Raw genomic sequence first — 20,658 nt, forward strand, 5'->3', positions numbered from 1 at the left:
ACACTTAGAAGCATTTCATGCTAGGTTCCCAAGTCTTTACACTTTCTGTAGCACAAAAGTTCTGATCTTCCCTTCTTGCAAACTGCCATAGTATAGAAAGGACCGTCAGGTCAGAATACGGAAGTAGCTCTGCAGGGTTTCATTTGAAACGTGGAATTAAGGAAACCACAGTCAGGCAGATTTCATAGAAACCGTCTTCTGTGCTGAATGCAATACTGTTCGCAAGCCATGAAACTTGTTAATTGGTGATTTTGATCCATCTCTTTTATATCTCAGCCTTTCAGATCCATCTTTTGGTTGCTGTTATTTTCAAGGCCCTCGTTCCAATGGTTTGCTATACCTCCCTGTGTATACCTCCCTCTGAGCTTTATGGTTTCTTGGACCCCAGTGTCATCAGGAAGAAAATACTGCAATAAAAGAAAGGTTCGCTTTCATTCGCCAACTGATCCTTTTTGTGCTAGCAGTGAAGTAATGAGTGGGGTCTTCACAGGAGTACAACTTCAATGCAGCTACATCACGGCTGAACAGAAGCCTCAGTCAACAGAACTGTCCTTGTTTTCCAGCTCTGTATGTTGTGTATCTTAGATCTAAGATCATACACAGCAAAACTCAAGGCTCGTGAGTATAACGTGCAAGAGGAAGATGGTCAAGATGGTCTTGAATATGACCTCCCAGGCTTGTTATTGGGTGTAGACTCTGAATGATATCATTGATTTAAGGAAATTGTAAAGGATTCATTGTTAATGCTTTACAAATATGGAAGATAAGTGTCCAGGACCATTCTGTAATGACTCCTGAGTAGCATCATCTTTGACTAGTGTGATGAAATCTGCTTTTCAGATTTTTTTTTCCCTCTTTCTAATGCTACTGCATTAGTTGGGGAAGTCTCCATGCCTTCTGGCTCCTGAAAAGCCATCCCATTGCTTTGCAGGACTGCAGAGAAGAAAGTGGAATTGCAGTTATGTTTGAGCTGTGACAATATTTAACAACTTCTCTATAGTGTTTCTGCTACTTGGTATGTAAACACCTTTGAAGTGGTTCTGCCTTGCTTGCATCTGATGTGGTGCTTGCTGCAGGTTCTTCACTGCACACAAAGAAAGTGCCTGGAGGTTGCCAGTGCTGTGAACAGTTTTAGTGGTAAAATGGTTACTTTGTTCATTGTTTCTCTCCTATTATTGAGAAGGCTTACTTGACCTACCACCTTTATCCCAACTTTTATCAGCTGTTTTGCAAATACACTTAGGGCAAGTACAGGGCTATCTTGGAGGGCTGGGTCAGCGTCCTTTGCCATTAATCATATTGCAGACGCAGCAATCTATCTTCAGCCAGTGTGTTCCAGCTCAGAGGTGGTCTGTCTGTAACTTGTACCCTTAAATGTTGCTTTAGACTGTTGGATGTTTTGTGGTTTATATCCGATTATTATGAATTTTGATACAGATGTAGATTCCTCTAGTTAGAACATAATGTGTTAAGTAAGCAGTGATTACTTTTTACTTTAAACAGTGTGGCTCAAACCACTTCTGTCCATGTTCATTCTATATGGGCAGGTTAAAAATTCATTTCCATTTGAAATAATGTCCGGTTTTTAGTAGGCTTATAGACATTCCAGTTAGATGGTTTGTGCTGATTGGAAACATAGTCTGTAATATATGTACACATAGGCAATGCAAACACATTTTTGCCTATCTTTGATATTTAGGTTCTTCCTGCCCCCACATTTTTTCCTATGTGTCAGTACTTTGTGTCTTATAAAGAGAAGCTGTTTTGGCACTGGGTCTCAGAATTGTGAAGTACTGCTGCAGCTTTCTGCTGTTTAGGTCATTTCTTGCCCAGAGTAGGGTTTTTTGGAGCTCGGATTTTCCTGTTAGAGGAAATGATGAAATGGAAGAACTGAAGGCATGCTCTGTGCTGCTGCATAGTGATAGCCACATTAAAGATTCTTCTTGCCAGAAATGTTGAATATCATCTGAGATGCTGCTCCTTATAAGTAGATAAAAAGGGTTGAAACACCAACTCCTTTCCTTTTAGGGAAAGCTTCAGGCGGAAGTAGGGCTGGTTCCACCCGTTGCAGTGTGTCTGACCCTTTCTTTTGTGATCAGTCCTGAAAGGGGATTGCAGGACTAAATTGTCCCAGGTTAACTGTGTAACAGCTGAACCATATATGTGCTAGAATATTGACTTTCCCCTGAAAATCGCAGGACTTAGCAGTCAGTAATTGTGAGTATGCTTTGAGTGTTTCTCTATCTTCTAGGAAATAATCTTCCTACTCCTAGAACTTCGGAACACATGGCGACTGAGGCCAGTTTGATTCTTTAAGTCCCTTAAAATAAATGCAGTAATTTTGTAGGGTCTGCAGAGCAGCAATCCTGACGTGCCATGAGTGCTGAAGGCCGCAGAATGTTATTTGCTAATCTAAATCAGCATTGAAAAAACTGAATAAATAATAGTAATAAAAACTCCCTAGCATTTGTATAGTTGACCTTGTTTATGTCAACAGTTAAATTGTTTGGAGAACAGTGGTGAAAATGTTCCTTTTAATGAAAGTGTCCACTCTTGTGGGATGAAGTACACTAACTTTAAGCTTCTTTTTTTTGGAGTATACTGAAATCGTTCCTACGTAGACAGGGCTTCAGTCCCGCTTGGGTATGGGAGGCAGATTATAGTTTGGAAATAGTGGTGGTTTACCAGTGCTGCAATATACAGCATGTTCTAAACCGAAAACTCAAGTTTTGCGAAGCATGATGCCTCAAGTGTGCTTAAGGCTGCTGTCTGAGTGCAGCCTGCTTCCTAAAGGTGAAATGGAGATATGTGCTGGCTCCTTCCCTCCTCATAAATTCAGTGTGCCTTGGAATGTCCCCAGCAGTGTGGCTAACTGTCTTCAGGGCTGTCTGCATCCAGTGCATCTATTCTCTTGAACTCTTCCTTGCAGGGCAAGGTGGCTGCAGCAGAGCTCCAAGCACATGTGGTCCCATTGGGTGGCAGCTCACCAAGCTGGTAATGATGTAGGAGAGCATAACTGGGGAACATCCTAGCTGCTTCCTAGGACACAGAATCTTGGTCCAAGGGCTTGGGAATGTTTCCAGGCAAGATTTAACTTAAAATACATATGTTAGTCCTTTATTCTTCCAGAATCTTTATGGATTAATGCAAACCTTCATCTCCTAAGGGATTTAGGATGCTTTAGAAAGGTAAGTTTTTAGGAGAGAACGCCTCCTATTTTGAAGGGAGGCATAAATCCTTTGCTACTCGAGTCTGTGCCTTCATTTATATGGTATTAGTCATTGCTTAAATATCGTTCAGAATGCAGAGGCCTTCTTTGCAGCCACCTGCTTTCCATGAGTTTATTGTTTGTGTTTGAATGAACCCACTGTGTAGGTGTAGTAAATACAGCCTTTAATGGAAGCTCTGTGGATGGAGAATGGATTTGGGATGTGTTTGTGACTTACAAGAGCCTTGGTTTACTTAGCTGGGTGACACGGAGTGAGGAAGTCGTAGAATGGCCTGGGTTGAAAAGGACCTCAAAGATCATCGAGTTTCACCCCCCTGCTGAGTGCAGGGTCGCCAACCACTAGACCAGGCTGCCCAGAGCCACGTCCAGCCTGGCCTTGAATGCCTCCAGGGATGGGGCATCCACAACCTCCTTGGGCAACCTGTTCCAGTGCGTCACCACCCTCTGAGTGAAAAAATTCCTCCTAATAACCAGCCTAAACCTCCCCTGTCTTAGTTTAAAACCATTCCCCCTTGTTCTATCACTATCCACCCATGTAGACAGCTGTACCCCCTCCTGTTGATACGCTCCCTTCAAGTATTGGAAGGCCACAGTGAGGTCTCCCTGGAGGTCTAGCACCCTGTGGGCAGTGGATCTTCTGTGTGAGCAGGAGAATGGAGAGGCCATTAAGTAAACCACAAATCTGTGTTGAGCTAACTGTTTTTGATCTACAGGACTATTTCCTGCGAGCTGTGCAGTGTATTTGGATCTTTGGACCTGGAATATCGTCCTAGTGTAGATGAGCTAGTAAGCCAATATTAATCCCAGCCCTAAGCAGACGTATGTCCGAGAAGACAGCACTGTAAAATGCTGAGACAACGCTCTAAAATGCGGAGTAATGGAGCAGTTTTGCTCTCTGTCTAATCACTTTTTCTGCACCTCCTTTTCCAGCACCCCCATGTGCTTCCTCACCACCTTCCTTCTCTGTGGTGTCTTGGCTCCCAACTTACACCTCCATCATACAGTCACTTCAGGGTACTGTTTGTCTTTTCATAGGTTTTGGACTATGGAGTCAACTTTGATAGTTCAAATACTTACAGAGAAGAGGTTAATAATATAAAATACTGTTCCTGTTTGGCATGCTCTAAGGCTATAACACTTCTGTATGTGTTGTGAATTAACTGTGTGGCACGTGGTGCTTACACCCCACAATTTTGGGAAGGTGGAATCTATGTGACAGCATCAGCTTTGGAGCTCGGTTTTGTTTAAATGATCTGTTGCTTCAGGGAGTAAGCTATTAGAGATGCCTGTGTCAGTTAAATGCAGCATGCTGTGTCTGCTGGTTGTTCTTCTAATTGGGTGTGTGATGATTGTCTTACAAGCAGTAGTGGTGCAGATTTAAGGATGCAGTCCTTGCACAGCTGCTGGCAGCCCACCATGCTGGTAGAGGCACATTAGAAGTAGCAGAGAGGTGGCAGGCACTGCTGATGGAGTGATGGTCACTATCCCTCTTCTGCTCCTGAGATTCTGGAGAGCTGTGAATTGTCTCAGAGCATCTCACCCTCCCTGGTATGGTATTAAAGTGAGATACGTGGGACAGGCAGGAAGGGGACTAGAGCCATTCTCTCCCTTTCTCTGTGGCCCATGCTTCAGTTTTAATAAAGTGTCCGTGGAATTGTGGTGCTTGTCTGTGCAGAAAGTGCTGTTAAGAACAGTGTATCAGCTGGGATTGGTAACTTAATTGTGAACAGCAAAGCCTCTATTTAAAACCAGGGTTTGGGTGAACTTCTGTCCATTTCTTCCTGGTGCAACTTTTCAGAGGTTAACTCCAAAAGTGAAATAGTGCCACATTTCTGGCTTTGTGCTGGTTGTAAGTTTGGGCTTGTTGCCCAAGTTTTTTCAATTTCTGAGTCATCTTGTGTGTTACTCATATAAAATGTCATTTCTCAGTGGTCACAGAGAAATGTGGTGGACCTGAGATGGACCCATGCCTCTGAGAACACGCTGCCCATTGATATGCTCATGCTGTTCTTTGCTTTGTTTCAATCTGCTGCTCCTTTCAACTTGTGCTTGTGTCACTGGAGGTTCCTTTTTCTGAACTTTCGTGCTTGTCACTGAACTGGTTTCTAAAACTTGTCTCTCATTTCCTCCTGCTTGATTTCACAATTAAAGTTTTATTGTTCTGTAGTTGGGTCTTAAAGTACAATACTGTAAAGCTATGTAAAACATACATCTTATATGCAGTAGAAAATAACAAAAATAGCACCAGTTATTTAATCAAGGAGAGCAAAGAAATTAGAGAAGCATCACTACCATATGCTTTTCTACAGAACCGAAGTTCTCCTGTATTGAGAAAAGCAGAGTATAAGAATATACATGGAGAATGCAATTGCTGAGTGGTAGCACCTTGGAGTCAGGCTGTGATGGTTCAATTCCAGATGCACATGGCCTGTGGTTGTAATTGCAGGGCAGCTTGCATTGAAAAACAAACAAAAACAAAAAAGAAACCAACCCAGAAATGACCCTTGAAAAGAGAATTTTGGTAGGAGCTAGGCTGAGGAAGTTTTGCCTGTTTTAAGGAGCATTGCAGCTGAATCAACTAAAAGTCAGAATTTGTTCACTCTTTAAAAACATGATCATTTACCTTGAATCACGCGTTCCATTTTGATAGCCTCCTTCATATAGAAAATATAGCATGTGTTGTCCGTCTAAGTGCAAGCCTACCAGTGCTCTATCTTCTATGTGGAAGGAAGTACTCTGTACATTTCTCCATGTTTGACATCATGGTGTTTTGAATAACCACGTTCCATATTCATACCGATTTTTGTTTTTGTTTTCAATTTATGCACAGCACTTGCTCTGAAATTTGGGGACTGAGTACACCAAACACGATAGATCAGTGGGACACAACAGGCCTTTACAGCTTCTCTGAACAAACCAGGTGAATATTCTGCCCTCTCTCCATCATAGAACCTTGTGGGAGGGATTGGCTTTGGAGGGTCTGTCATGGGATGCTTTAGCTGTAAAATAGACTAAATGCTTCTTAGGCCTCTCACGGTACAGCATTTTAAAACATTTGCTTGCCAGTGTAGCAATCCAAGTGTTCTCAGCTGATGTTTTGACCAATGAAATCCTAATTGTGGAATATTCATTTTTCACGCCAGTTGAAAGAATGGGAAGACTTGTTAATGCAAGCTCTGATGGGATTTGGTATTTCTATTAACAACGTTGGGCTACTTAATTCTTTAGACCTAATCTTACAAAGTGTTTAAACTGCTTTGTATGCCATGAGCTTTCAGTTAAATCTCACTAATTGGCTCTGATACGAGCTGCTAAAGAACTGCTTGTAAATTCTTCAGTAGTTAACGGCGGGCAAATTCTAAGCAGGGTCTTTATTTTTTCATATCACATTGTTTGATTTGTGTACTGAGGTTTGTCTCCCATCCCATAACAATCATAAACATCTGCATTTGTGTAAGCATATGCAGTCTGTCTTAAAACTAGCAAAACATTTTCAGCTGGTAGCAAGGCAGAGGAAGGCAAGAAGATAAAATGTACAGCCCCTATGAGATGTGTGTTCACACTTGTTGCATCACAGCCAAACTGCCATGTGGATCCCGTGGGCAGCTGACTGCTTAGAGGCTGATTTGCAGTCCCCAGGGAATGGTTAAGCTTAAAGCCATAAAGCATCCATGCCATGGCAAAGCCTTGAGGTTTAGAAACTGAAGGGACTGTTAAGTGTGTGATTTTCTTTCAACAATTGTCTTCTACTTTTAAAAAAATGTGTATGAAGCGATCATCCCAAATACTTGGCTGGAGGTAAAGTGGCTCTTAATGACCCCCAGAATTCACTGGCAATAATTTGAGCAGCTCAGAAGTGAGTTAACACTGTTTGATGCCATCATTTTTTCTCCCATTTGAAGCATTTTAACACGAGTACACACGTCACTAGCAGTGTCAATCCACTGAATTCTGAAAATGAGCAGACTGCCCTTCCTGTGTGCGTATGCTGTTGATTGAGTGATTATGAGACAGTGAGCAACCTGTAAATACCTTTCACCATCTTTCCCGTGTAGATCTCTTGATGGCCGACTACAGGTGTCGCATCGTAAAGGACTGCCGCACGTCATCTACTGTCGTCTGTGGCGCTGGCCGGATCTTCACAGCCACCATGAACTTAAAGCAATCGAAAACTGTGAATATGCTTTTAATCTTAAAAAGGATGAAGTATGTGTCAACCCATACCACTACCAGAGAGTGGAGACACCAGGTAGGAAGACTGCTTCTGGCTCTATAGTACCATCTGTGTGTACGTGAGGGGCATGGTTTAGTAGGGATGAGTTGGGGTTGGTCTTGTTGATCTTGGAGGTCTTTTCCAGCCTTCACGATTCTCTGAGTGGGCATGGTGGTTGATTTTAGTGGTCTTTTCTAACCTTAATGATTCTGTGATTCTACGTACTTGTTCAGCATAATGTTTCAAATGAAAAATAGAGAAGGATGGTGTGTTCTTGTGCCAGAACTGCATGATTAAGGATACAGGTTTGGAGAATACCATCTGCTGAAAGTTTTTAGTAGGAAAGATACTGAAAAATCTTTATCGATGTGTTGAATATCCCGGTAAATGCTTCCAGCAGTGCTAGCAATTTCCAGCTGGCTAAGGATGGTCCAGCAAGAGCATGAGAATAGAAAGACTTACTTGTGCTAATATGGGCTAGTCATGTTCGAGAAGAATCTGCTTTTTCTAGTAATTAGCAGTACAATTGCAGTATTAGCAGTACTGAGACACACCTGAAGAAATTGTTAGATGGTTTAGATTTGTTTTTCCTTTCACTTCATAGAAGTGTGAGGTTTGGAGGGTCCTGTTAATACTGTGACTTTTTCTTTTCCAGTCTTGCCTCCTGTACTAGTGCCACGGCACACTGAGATCCTAACAGAGCTTCCTCCACTTGATGACTACACCCATTCCATTCCTGAGAACACTAATTTCCCAGCTGGAATTGAACCACAGAGCAATTACATACCAGGTATTTTCTTACCTCCAAACATGAACAGTACGCTTAACGTTGCAGTAGTGGAGCAAAGATAGTAATTTCATCCTCCTAAGTGATCAAATGAGTTGAAAGATGTACCAATAAATTAAATCTTGTTGATTTCTTTTATTAATTACAGTGGAACACCTGAAAATAAAACAGTGACTTAATTGATTATGAGCTACAGATCAAAAAATTGAGATCTGCTTTGTGTATTTGTTATTACAGCGTACATACAGTTTTGCTGTTACTATTCAATATTACTGTACTGAATTAATAAAGAATTATTCGTCCTTCTCTTTGCTTCTTCCCCACTCCAAGACAAAAAAAAAAAAAAGCTGAACTGCTGCAGTGCACACATAAGCCTCTATTCTTAATGAAATGTGAAATGAGTGACCTTTGTTTCCAGTCCCAATTTCCTGTTTCATAGAATCATAGAATGGCTTGTGTTGAAAGGGACCTCAAAGATTACCTAGTTCCAGCCCCCATGTCGCGGACGGTGCTGGCCATCTCTAGATCAAGCCCTGGATCAGGCTGCCCAGGGCCCCATCCAGCCTGGCCTTGAACACTTCCAAGGATGGGGCATCCACAGCCTCTTTGGGCAGCCTGTGGCAGTGCCTCACTGCCCTCTCTGTGAAAAACTTCCCTGACATCTAACCCAAATCTGCCCTCCTTGTCCTATCACTATCTACTTGGGTAAGAAGTTGATTTTCCTCCTGTTTTTAATCTCTGTTTAAGTAGTGGAAGACTGTAATGAGTCACTCTGGAGCCTTCTCCAGACTGAACAAGCCTGGCCCCCTCAGCCTGTCCTTGTGGAGAGTTGTTCCAGCTCTCTGATCATCCTTGTGGCCCTCCTCTGGACCCTTACCAAAAGCCTCATTTCTTTCTGGAGTTGAAGGCCTCAGACCTGAACACTGTGTTCCAGATGGGGCCTCACAAGGCCAGAGAAGGACAGTCACCTCCCTCGGCCTTCTGCCACCCCTCCTCTGATGCAGCTTAGGATCCTGTTGGCCTTCCGGGCTGCAAATGCATACTGCTGGCTCATGTTAAGTTTTATCAGCCAGGACCCCAAGTCCTTCTTGACAGGGCTACTCTCAAGGAGTTCTTCTCCCAGTCTGTATACATACCTGGAATTGCCCCAACTAATGCTTTTCACTGGGCTTTGTTGAACCTCATTATGTGTACATGGGCCCTTCTTTCAGGTTTGGTAAGGTCCTTCTGGCTGGTGTCCCTTCCTTCTGCCGTATCAACTGCACCACTCAGCTAGATGCTGACTGCAAACTTGCTAAGGGTGCACTTGATCCCACAATCTATGTCATTGATAGAGATGTTAAAGAGTGCCAGTCCTAAGACTGACCCCTGGGTTACCACTTCCACGTGGACATATAGCCACTGACCACAACCTTCTGGCCGCAACCATCCAACCAATTCCTTATCCACTGAATAGTCCAGCCTGCAAATCCATATTTCTCCTATTAAGAGATACGGATGTGATGCAGGACTATGTCAAAGGCCTTCCCCAAGACCAGGTAGATAGCACTAGTTTTCTTTTATTTGTCCACCAATGCTGTTACTCCATCATAGAAGGCCACCAGATGGGTCAGGCATGATGGTGAAGCTGTGCTTGGATCATCTGCTTGTCCCTTATGTGCCTTAACATGTCTTCCAGGAGGGTCTGTTCCATGAACTTCCTGGGCTCACTTGCCTGTAGTTCCCTGAGTTTCCTACTACTTCAGGAAGATAAAACTGAGCCAAGCTGCCATTTTTCATAAATGTTTAAGGCAGCTATGTTACAGCACCAAGGACTGAAATAAGGACTGAGAAATCAGATCCTGACTCAAGAGGAATGACTGCCTTGGAAATCAAATGTGTGATGTACAAATTTTATCTGCATGTCTTATGCAGGATGTTACATGTGTTTCCTGTAAATCTATCTAGAAACTGAAATAGCACCAAGAAAATGGCAGTGAATTTGATCTCCTTTGTTTAATGAATGCCAAATTTGTTGCCACATAAAGAGGTTGTAATTGCATGATCTTTAAGATCCCTACCAACCTAAGCCATTCTGAGATTCTCTGACAAGATTTTTAAAGAGCTATTCAAGATGCTGGAACTCACTGCTGCTTCCTTCATTTATGTATGCTTTTTTGACTCAGTCTGAGGGCTTTTGATGGTGTTTGTGCACAGCTTACTGCAAAGGCACCATTTGGAAATCTAGGAAACGAGCTCAGGGAACTCTGGGTAGCTATTTGCAAGAAGCCCGCTCAAGGTGATTGCAGGTACTCACATGATCTTCACTTGATTATGCAGCTCACCACGCCTTGCCTCCTTCTCTTTGTCACTGACACCTTGCTCTTGTGTTCAAGAATCATATCTGAATCTCACTTTGTTTGATGTTGATAGCTAATCTTTCGTGCTTAGCTAGGTTCTGATAAGCCTTCTGTGTCTGACAGCCTGGTTTGGAGAACCATTTTCTGTAGCAGGAGGCCAGACTACTATTGATATTATTGATCTACCAAGAGATTGACGTCACCTGTGTGTGCTTCATGTGCTTTTTCTGGGCAGGTGGTGATTGTGGAGGTGTAGGATAGCTTTCAGGTCCCTTCCAAGTTTGAGCTGCAGTGTCCAGACTTCTGGTTAGGAATTGTTAATAGGAGTTGTTAATTTATTTCCAGCTGTGCTGTTGCTCACCTCTGACCCTTAAATAGTATTAATAGGTGGAGGGAGTCTGTGTTCAGACTGAGTGGATATGGAACATAACCTGTGCCAAAAAGCCCAGATTAGCAACTGGAAACTGGAAGTGTGGGTTGGATTGGAAATTATTATTGACCTTTACCGTGTCTGGGGGCTTAACTGTAACAAAAAACCAAACGATGGGTGGAGTCCTGTTTATCGTAATGAATTCTATAAAAATGTTCAAAACAAGTGTGATTTTTGTCATCGTTGTTCTTGCTAGTAAAGATTTCCCTCGATTTTCCTTTTGAGTTCTCACTTGAATTTTGTCACATCTCTATTTAGTGTGCTAGCTTTACAGAGTGAACTAAAGATGTAGTTTTTTCGTTCACTTTTATTTAATCTGATGACTTACTCAAGTTTCCTCTTGCTGACTTTCTTCTGTTGTTACTCTTCTATAAATCTCTGACATGATAGTAGATACAATTTGATTTTATTTCTGAAGCAGAAGACTTTATCTTTGTTTCTGCTGTTTGGTAATACGTAATTAAATGTATAATCTCTTAGTTGTTTCAGAGACAATTCTAAGGTGATTGTAGAGATCAGTTAGCATTTACCACTTCCACTAAAGAAACTGACGTTTTATCTTCAGTAAATAGGAAGAGAATCTTGCCTAGTTCAAAGAAAATTATTTCCTGAAAGGCAGTTGGTTAGCACATTGTCCGGATTGCAAAGTAATTTTGAATGGACGGAAGGAGCAGCCACGGTCTCCTGGGTTTTAAAGATATTTCTGTGAAATTTGACATTTTCTAGTATCAAAATGCTTTATACTTCTTACTGAGTTTACTTTGGTCTGTGATACTCCCATCTTTAAAGAAAGCTAGCGATGAGAATAGATGGGTTTTTTTAATAGAAGTTGGGATTTATCATAATAGAGCTTGTGCATCATAACTGATTAGATAATACCCTTATTGTTAATGTGTGAAAGCAACTTTTAGGTGCTGAAGGAAAATGGATATGGGGACCAGACTGGAAAATAACCTTTAAATCTAAAAACTTGTAAGGCGTAGGAGGCTGTCTGATCTGATGGTTATACTGCATGAAGGCAGCTCCTATTTTTTTGTAGAAGTCACCAGATGGTTTTTTCATTTGTAATTCTACTAAATGTGAAAGCTGTTGATCACAATTGCAAAATTATTACTCATTGTAGTGGAAGTATGTTGTATTGCCTGGAAAAACAAGGGTTATCCATTAATTATGTAACATGTTGGGGCAACTGACAGGCACACAGAGATGACGCATTTTACGTAGACAGTTGGGCAGGTAACGGGTTTGAGTTCCTACTGGAAGGAAGGAAATCCAGCAGAATGAAATTCCAGTTTCGTGTTCAGGTATCACGCAAAGCATACAAGGAGTTGAGGACCAAACCCAAAATGGTACATCTTACAAGTTTCTCATCCGTTTCAACAATAAATGGATTTTTCAATTTTTTTTTTTTTTTTTTTTTTACAGAAACTCCACCTCCAGGATATATCAGTGAAGACGGAGAAACGAGTGACCAGCAGTTGAACCAAAGCATGGATACAGGTAACATTTCATTTTACACCACTTTAAAGACTTGGGATTGCTTGTTGTGATCCGTGTACATGTAACGGCATGTCTTCAGCCCAAGTGATGATGGCAGCAGCCCCCTGTACAACCTGTTGTATTTCAAATTAATTCTTGTTAGGGAGGCTCTATTGAAAGACCTTCTTACTGGAGAAGTGCATAAATAAAGAAATGTTCACAGACTGTGCATGAAGAGAGCGCTGCCAAATGCCCCACTGAGATGTTAATAGGCTCTTTACAAGGAGAGGTACGTTCCCAGGAGTCTGGAAAATTAAATGTAATCTGAATTCTGAATAAAGATGGGACATGCTGGAAAACTGGTTACAGGTTTTTTGAGGTTTTTAAGTCCTAAGAGCTCCTAAGAGAAAGCTAGTCTGTAGATAGGAGTCATACCTATCTGTCTGAAATAACAAGAATCTTTTGCTCAGAACCAATCTGTGTTGCTCCAACAGGATCTCCAGCGGAGCTGTCTCCCAGTACTCTCTCCCCAGTTAACCATAGCCTGGGTAAGCTGGAAATACTTCTATGTGTTTTGGTGTGTGTGATGACCCCTCTTTATGTATACAAGTACACTAAAAATAAAGACATAATTTAGAAAAATGAGAGTTGTGCTAGGAGACTGTGGGTTGGCTTCCAGATGATAAACATCATAGAGCTGGGTAATAGCTAATTCGTAACTACCCTATTTCTGCAACTGAATCTCTATCAAAGAGAGTAAAACCTCTGAGTGGTTCAGTAATTTCTTCCTTTTAACGTTACCAAAGCGTTTTCAAGTTACAGAAAGGCAGCAGAAATGTCTCTCAGTGTCTGAACTCACCGTAACAGTGGCCTAATTATTGTGCTAAGCAAAGTGCAAGTGCTAAAGCACGTGAGCTGTGCTCATTTTTGATCATCCTTTCTCCTCTTCCCACCCACCCCTTCTCTTCCCTTGTGTGAAACACTGAGTTCCATTCTTTTTATTGGGGTAGCTAAAAATGACAGCAAGCAGAATTGTAGTTTATGTAGCTTGGGGAGACTGTCATTTTCTGGAAGAGAAGAACAGCAGGGCAGATAGATTTCTTTTCAGGCTCAAATTCTTTGGTAATTTTATTTCTTGTTTAATTTTTCAGACTTGCAGCCAGTCACTTACTCGGAGCCCGCATTCTGGTGTTCAATAGCATATTACGAATTGAATCAAAGAGTGGGAGAAACCTTCCATGCATCACAGCCTTCCCTGACTGTAGATGGCTTCACAGATCCATCCAATTCAGAACGGTTTTGTCTAGGCCTGCTTTCCAACGTCAACAGAAACGCAACAGTGGAGATGACAAGACGGCACATAGGTAAAGATCTGATCTTTTCACTGCTTTAACACTCCAGGCTCCAAATTTCTCTCTCTCAAGGCTCAATCACAACATGATCAATATTTTCTCTTTATTAGTTAAGGAATACTGTTTTCCACATTGCAACATCTTCTTCCAGAAATTATATTTTATTTTTGTTAGAATCTTTTATTTAGAAGTGTCCACTATTTTTTTTTTTAATACTGCTACATCTTGAGTAGAACCTTCTGATTTCCTCCACCCCAAATCCAAATGCTTGGGTAATAAAATTATAGGTTTGGAGAAGCCCAGGATGTGCCTGTAATGAGTGATCAAAATGGTCAGTTGTGAGGAAAAGCAAACATGTCAGGGATTCTCCCTTTTTTTAGAGAGTAGTCAATGTTTTGTTGGTAAAATGGTTTTAAAGAAAAAAAGGGAGCAGATATTATTGTCTTTAAAAGACCTGTTAATTATAAATAGCTTCTGGGGGGAAAATCAATTGTACATTCATTCTTACATGTGCCAGAAATAATCCATACAAATTTTTTTCACTCTGAGACAGAATGAGATCACAATTCAAAAATGAACAGTAGAATTTCATATTGGTTTCTTCTCAGCAATAGGTCTAAATGAAGCCCCATTGTTTTTGTCAAAGCAGTACAGCAAAAGGGGTATGCAGTGGGTTGGGAAATAGTGTGGGTGCATGCAAGAGGAAAGACTGTGCAAGTGGTACACTTGCTCTGTTAATTTTTCCCATCATCTTAGCAGCATGAGACACTTCACCTGCAGCACTTCTTATTGGCACTTGTTTTAATTACACTGAATATAATCTTTTCTATTTCAATTGTGCTATTTCTGCATGTGAAAAAGTTCGTGTTTGGTTACTGGGCATTACTTGGCTAGAAAATTCCAGATCACACTGGACTAAAAATGACTCTGCATTTACTTCAAATATTGTGTGATAAAAAAGCAAGTTAATGGTGTTCTGCTACAGCTGTCAGCCCAGCAATATGCTCATCCAGATAATTGATTTCTGTTTTCGTTGTAAAGAAAAAACTTGGCCTTCTCTGAAACAAAATATTCCCTTGTTTGTTAATGTGCCTGGGTCATGTCACAATGAGAGTTCCTTTGAATTCTGTTCCAGGAAGGGGGGTGCGTCTCTATTACATCGGCGGAGAAGTTTTTGCTGAGTGTCTCAGTGATAGCGCAATTTTTGTTCAGAGCCCCAACTGTAATCAAAGATATGGCTGGCATCCTGCAACTGTCTGCAAAATTCCACCAGGTCAGTCGCCTACCGAAGGCCTCCTACAAAAAAAGCCTACTGAATGGATTCACAGGATGTTGTTTGCTTTCCTTTTGATACGTAGCGAGGGTTTCTTCATGGTTTTGATCTTTGGTGTAGCAAACACAAGTATTTGTTAAGCGTCCCTTTTTGACCTTTCCTTTGTAGGATGCAATCTGAAGATCTTTAATAACCAAGAATTCGCTGCTCTTCTGGCTCAATCTGTGAATCAGGGTTTTGAAGCAGTTTATCAGCTTACCAGAATGTGTACCATCAGGATGAGTTTTGTTAAAGGATGGGGAGCTGAGTACAGGTAAGAAAAAAACTTCTCAATGTAGAGTTAACAATTTTTTCTTTCTCTAATACACTTTTTGTGTCTTGATTGAAGTCTATACATTCACTACTGCAGCTGTGCTGTCTGCAAGTTGAACCCACATTTTTCTTCCCTTCAACTGTAGGACTCCTCAGTCATAAAGACCAGTGAACTGATTTTCATATTTCACTGAAGTACACTGAGCAAGGAATTTCATCAAAATTCCCTTCCTTGCTTCATTCTGCTTTCTGGCTTATTGTGGTGAAACCACTGACAACATCTCGAGGTTTCAGAACTCATTATACAATTACTGGTAGACGTACCATTGTTTAGGTCTCTGTGCTGTTTCGTGTGGAGTAAAATGAATTTGTTAGGGTGTGGAGTGGGATGCTGTTGAGGAGATCCAATGGAAAGTGTTGGAGTGACTCTTGAGTGCACTATGCAGACTACGACAGCTGGAAAACATGCTCTTAGGGGATGGGAAATGCGCTGGGACTTGTAGTGGAAAAAACTTTGCAGGAGTAAGCTGTGCCTTTCTGTTGTAAAATTGCTAAAAACAGTTGAATGGGAAAAAAAAGTCTTTTATCTGTTTTTGAATACAGTCCCATTAAATTATCTCTTAGGACAAACTAAAAACTGTCATCTTGGATGGTGCCTCCTTTATAACGTAGGATGGGAATTTGGAAAGAGGAGAAAGCAACTTCTAACTGAGCAGTTCGAAATACTTCATTCTTTTGGAGAGCTACAGATGTGGTTTTAAACAACAACAAAAAATCTCCTAAACATCCTTAAAAATTGTTTACTAGAAGAATGGAAGTCTGACATATCAGTACCCTACTGCAATACAGAACATTACGTCTCATAATTTCTGAAGTTAAACAATGCCAGGTTGCGCTGTAGATCCTGGGGTTTGGATTCTGTTCTTGCGATATATCCACGTAAATGTGAGCTGTTGGCATGTGGGGGAGGATTTGCAGCTAAATGAAGCCAATTTTGTAAAAGCCTAATTAGATGAAATGAAAAATTTGAGTAATGGAATAAATGGTACCTCTTTGTTAGCAAGAGGTACACAAGGAAAAATCTGGCTCCAGTTTAAAGAACAGTTGGATTTAGCTCCAAAGGATTATGTATACATTCACACATAATTAAGTACAACATTCAAATCAGAGCAGAGGAAAGGCTCAGTCAGTCAGATTGCATGAGGACAGCTTGAAGTGAATGGAGTTATGTCTTGGGTTAAAGCAGAGTGGAGGCTTTTGGTGAAGTTTTTGCTAAGGAGGGAGAGTGTTGATTGTTTGTAGTCCACAAACCCTTCAGAGGTCATAGGGTTGAAAAAGCTTCAGAGGAAACTGCCAGAACAGCAAAGAATTTGATTGCTGACGGATTGCTGAATGAGTTTCTGTGCATCTCTGTTAAAGATGGTGCTGTTCCTCTAAAGAACATTAAGTAGAGGTAATTACAGCAAAGATTTAGCGATACTCGGATGGGAAATCCGTGGGTAAAAGAAACCAAGTTTCAGCTTCGAGATGGCTGCAAAGTGACTGTCACTATTTGATCTTTTGCCAGGGCTGCTGAACAGACCCAGTTATATTAAGGAAGGGTGTTGTGGAGCACATTGTAGGGGAGTTGACAGCGGTGGAATAATAAACTTCCTTCTTTGGGAGAGGATTCGAGACGAAATGGAATTACGTTTCCTGTGGTTTAGATTGTTCTTTTATTGGATCACTTTGTTTTGGCATAGGCACTCAGGGCTGAGATAACAATGTTTTTTAGAGCTCTGAGAGAGCGCAGACCCCAGCTGCTTTCTTCTAGAAAATGTAAAACCACAGACAGCTTTTGAAATCCATCTTTTCACTGGCTTGATTTTTCTGCCTTTTCAGTTCTTCTGCTTATATAAACATATTTCCTTCAAGCAAAGGGTTCCAGTGCTGGCTGTAAAAATGAAGGGGCTGGAATTGTGTCTGACTAATCTGATGTCTTTGAATCTTAATGCTCCCTCACTTTGATTTGGGAATAACTAGAATTACTGGGAAAAACTGGCTTAGCAACAGTAGTCTTGCCATTCTTGTTTGAGAAAACTCCTGTGCCTGGAGTGGGTGCAGGGAAATAACAGGAGTTCTCAGGCAGTGTAGGTCCAATACTGATTTCTTTATTTTGGAGATGAGAAGGAAGATGTTTGAATAACAGGTCTCTGAAACAAGGGTGGATGGGAAAGTGAATAGAACTTCTATGGCTGTCAAGCTTTCAACTTCACTGAGGCATTCTAAACGGTGTTTAATTAACAGCTTCTGTTGTGGGAAAATAAGGCAAGTTGATATGAGAGACAAGAGAAGCACGTTTTTTTTTCTGAGCTGTATGCGCAAGGATGTACAAAACACATGTAGAGGTAGAAATAAGATGACAGGAAATAAGAGATAAGGTTCAGCGTTCCTTTTGAGATAACATCAGGTAGCGCAGTATAACCACACACTGTGTTACAGTGTAGTGTTTCTGACAACATCTACCATGGTTTCCTTGTACATTTCTCTTGACAATTGCTCTAAAAATGTAGATCTTATGATTACCATAGCGTTCTGCTGTTATTCTGTACCACCTGTGCAGAGCCTTTCTGAGTATTTCTGTTTCTTATTTCTTTCACTGGTCCTTCAAATTCAAATGTAGTAATGCATGCAGACTCTCTTTTGACAGTGGAGATATTAGCTGTGTACAGCTGTCTGTGACATCGACACCAGAGTGGGTGCACAAATTTTCAGTTTGACTTTCTTTTTAAGAATAGGGCATTTGGTATGGCGCTTGTGACATTTGCCTCAGGTCGTATTTTATTCTTCAGAGCAGAATATTACAGAATCATTAAAGTTGGAAAAGACCACTGAAACCACTGTCAACCTATCACCACCATGCCCACTTAGAGAATCACAGAATCATAGAGTCAGTGAGATTGGAATAGACCTCTAAGATCACAAAGTCCAACCCCAGCCCATCTCCACCGTGCCCAGTAGTCATGTCCCCAAGTGCCACATCATGGTTCTTGAACACCTCCAGGGACAGTGGCTTCACTACTTCCCTGGGCAGCCTGTTTGAATACTTCTTGATAGTGTTATTATTGTTATTTCTTACGGATGTGGGGTGACTGTTTTTTCCAAAGACTGTTTCATTAACTGTTAGTGCATTTATGATAATGGTTGCAAATTTTTATCTTTGCATAGCAGGAATAGATGAACCATCATGTGCGGCATTGTGCGATGGAGAACTTCATGGTAGGCAGAACTGCTTTCTGACTTTCCTCTTCCACCTAATTTTTCAGGCGGCAAACAGTAACAAGCACTCCTTGCTGGATTGAACTTCATCTGAACGGACCTCTACAATGGTTGGACAAAGTATTGACTCAGATGGGCTCCCCTTCAGTACGCTGCTCCAGCATGTCGTAAAACTCCTTCCTCTGCTACCAGTGGGCTAAAAACCAAGGCCCATCAACAGACTTCATAGAACAGCTCGTCTGTCGTAGTATTTGTGTGTGGTCCCCATGAACTGTCTACTATCCAAAAAAGCTTTTTTTTTTTTTTAAAAAAAAAAAAAAAAAAAAGAAAAACAGCACTTGAGGTCTCATCAATTAAAGCACCTTGTGGATTCTGTTTCCTATACTCTGATACTAGATGAAAACTTAGTGTATAGAAACGCCTTCTTCAGAAAGAAGAAGGAACAGCTCTAAAGACTCTTAATGGTGTTTTTATTGGGTATATAATTGAGTGTCCTAATGGTTTATCAATAACATGAATAGCTAAGTATATGTACAGGTAATGCATCATGATCTCAGATATCGCAGTATTGTGCTGTTCTACATTTTAGTTCCCATAATTAGATGTTTGGTTTGTTTTTCGATTAGGGCAGATCTCTCATAAAATTCCAAGATTTGACTCCTTTATTCTTTTATATTTTTTTATATAAGCAGATTTTCAAGTTGTGCTAAACATAAAAAGCAGACTTTCCTTGTAGAAAAGCTTAACTTTTTGCTGCCTTCTTAAAGATAAAGAAAATGTCTCCCTTGGAAGGGAAAGAAATGTCTGAAATTTATCTGAAATCTCAAGACAATTTACATATGCTTAGTGGGGCCTAAAATGAATCTCTATACTCTAAATTCTGAGTATCCAGCACACTAGGAGTCTACTTTCCCCTACCTATCTGAGCTGATGCTTCTGTTGCCAGCAGTATTGCTGGCACTGTGTTATTTGAGACTTTTTTTTTTTTGTACCTTGAATCACTGAAATCAGTGTTTTTCTCATAGAGTGAGAATTGATGATAGCGTTGGATACTGGATTAAGTACAAAAGGGTATTGACTTACCCCTTACATCTGTACGCTTCCAATAAACAGATGTTACTAAAAATCTTGGTTTTAGTTTTTGGAGCCAAACACCTTGAAAAATCCTTTCCCAGGGTAAACTAGACTCTTTCTTATAGGTTTTAAATAGATGCAGCTTCTTAACATGTTTCAGTAACAGAACTTAAATCTCTGATCTGAGTGGCTTTGTATGGATTACTGACATACCAGATCATACGCATTCATTATGTCATAATGGGCCTTGTTATTAAAAGTAGTTGCTTCTGCAAAACCTTTAGGATAGTGGTTGCTGAGGTATGGCCAGCAAAAGAGGACTTCTAGGTTCTTCACAACCGTGCATGTTATTGTGAACCCTTGGACACTACAGCTGCACCATATTAAAAATATTCTGAAATATATTCTACAGATAAGTCTGGGTTGGGGAAGGGTTGGGAAACTGTATAGAAGGGTTATTCTGACTTGAAAAATATACATTTTACTAACAATCTTGTGATCAAGCTGTCTGTCATTCTTCTGTTACCGTGGCAGTAGCAGGATTGCCTTTGTCTGTTCTTTCCAATTGTTTCACACGTTACACTAGCTCTGTACTTTGTAAGTGCAGCTAGTGATAACTCGGAGAACAAAAAACGTGGCCAGTGTTACAGCTTTTAATCAGTTGACTGAATCGAGGATAGTCGTGGATATTTTTATGCCATAATGACTAGGACATAGAAGCAATACCAAAAAAATCAAGCCTTGAAAAAGAGGGCCAGCCACCTTTTAAAAATTGGCAAAGCAGTTACCAGTTTGTGCTAGTTTTACCAGTAGACTGATGTATTGGTAGAACTTGTGAACCTAAGAAATAAGCTTCATGAGTGTTGCATTTGCCTAATATGTGAATACACTAATAAAAGTTTTAATTCTCAC

General features: G+C 40.8%; 1 protein-coding gene across 2 annotated transcripts in view; it reads left to right on the forward strand.

The window, feature by feature from the left end:
- SMAD2 (SMAD family member 2) overlaps positions 1-20,658 on the forward strand; it is a 42,079-nt gene extending 21,421 nt beyond the window's left edge. Inside the window, exons 3-11 of one of the 2 annotated variants that reach the window (XM_021380815.1) lie at positions 6,060-6,149; positions 7,285-7,478; positions 8,098-8,232; positions 12,424-12,498; positions 12,972-13,025; positions 13,629-13,841; positions 14,965-15,102; positions 15,271-15,415; positions 18,720-20,658. In XM_021380815.1, coding sequence (XP_021236490.1) covers positions 6,060-6,149; positions 7,285-7,478; positions 8,098-8,232; positions 12,424-12,498; positions 12,972-13,025; positions 13,629-13,841; positions 14,965-15,102; positions 15,271-15,415; positions 18,720-18,843 — 1,168 coding nt within the window. In that variant the 3' untranslated portion in view covers positions 18,844-20,658. The remainder of the gene's footprint in view (positions 1-6,059; positions 6,150-7,284; positions 7,479-8,097; positions 8,233-12,423; positions 12,499-12,971; positions 13,026-13,628; positions 13,842-14,964; positions 15,103-15,270; positions 15,416-18,719) is intronic. The other variant, XM_021380816.1, reaches the window with a different exon arrangement.

The sequence above is a fragment of the Numida meleagris genome, chromosome Z (genome assembly GCF_002078875.1).
Source record: "Numida meleagris isolate 19003 breed g44 Domestic line chromosome Z, NumMel1.0, whole genome shotgun sequence".
Taxonomy (NCBI): Eukaryota; Metazoa; Chordata; class Aves; order Galliformes; family Numididae; genus Numida; species Numida meleagris.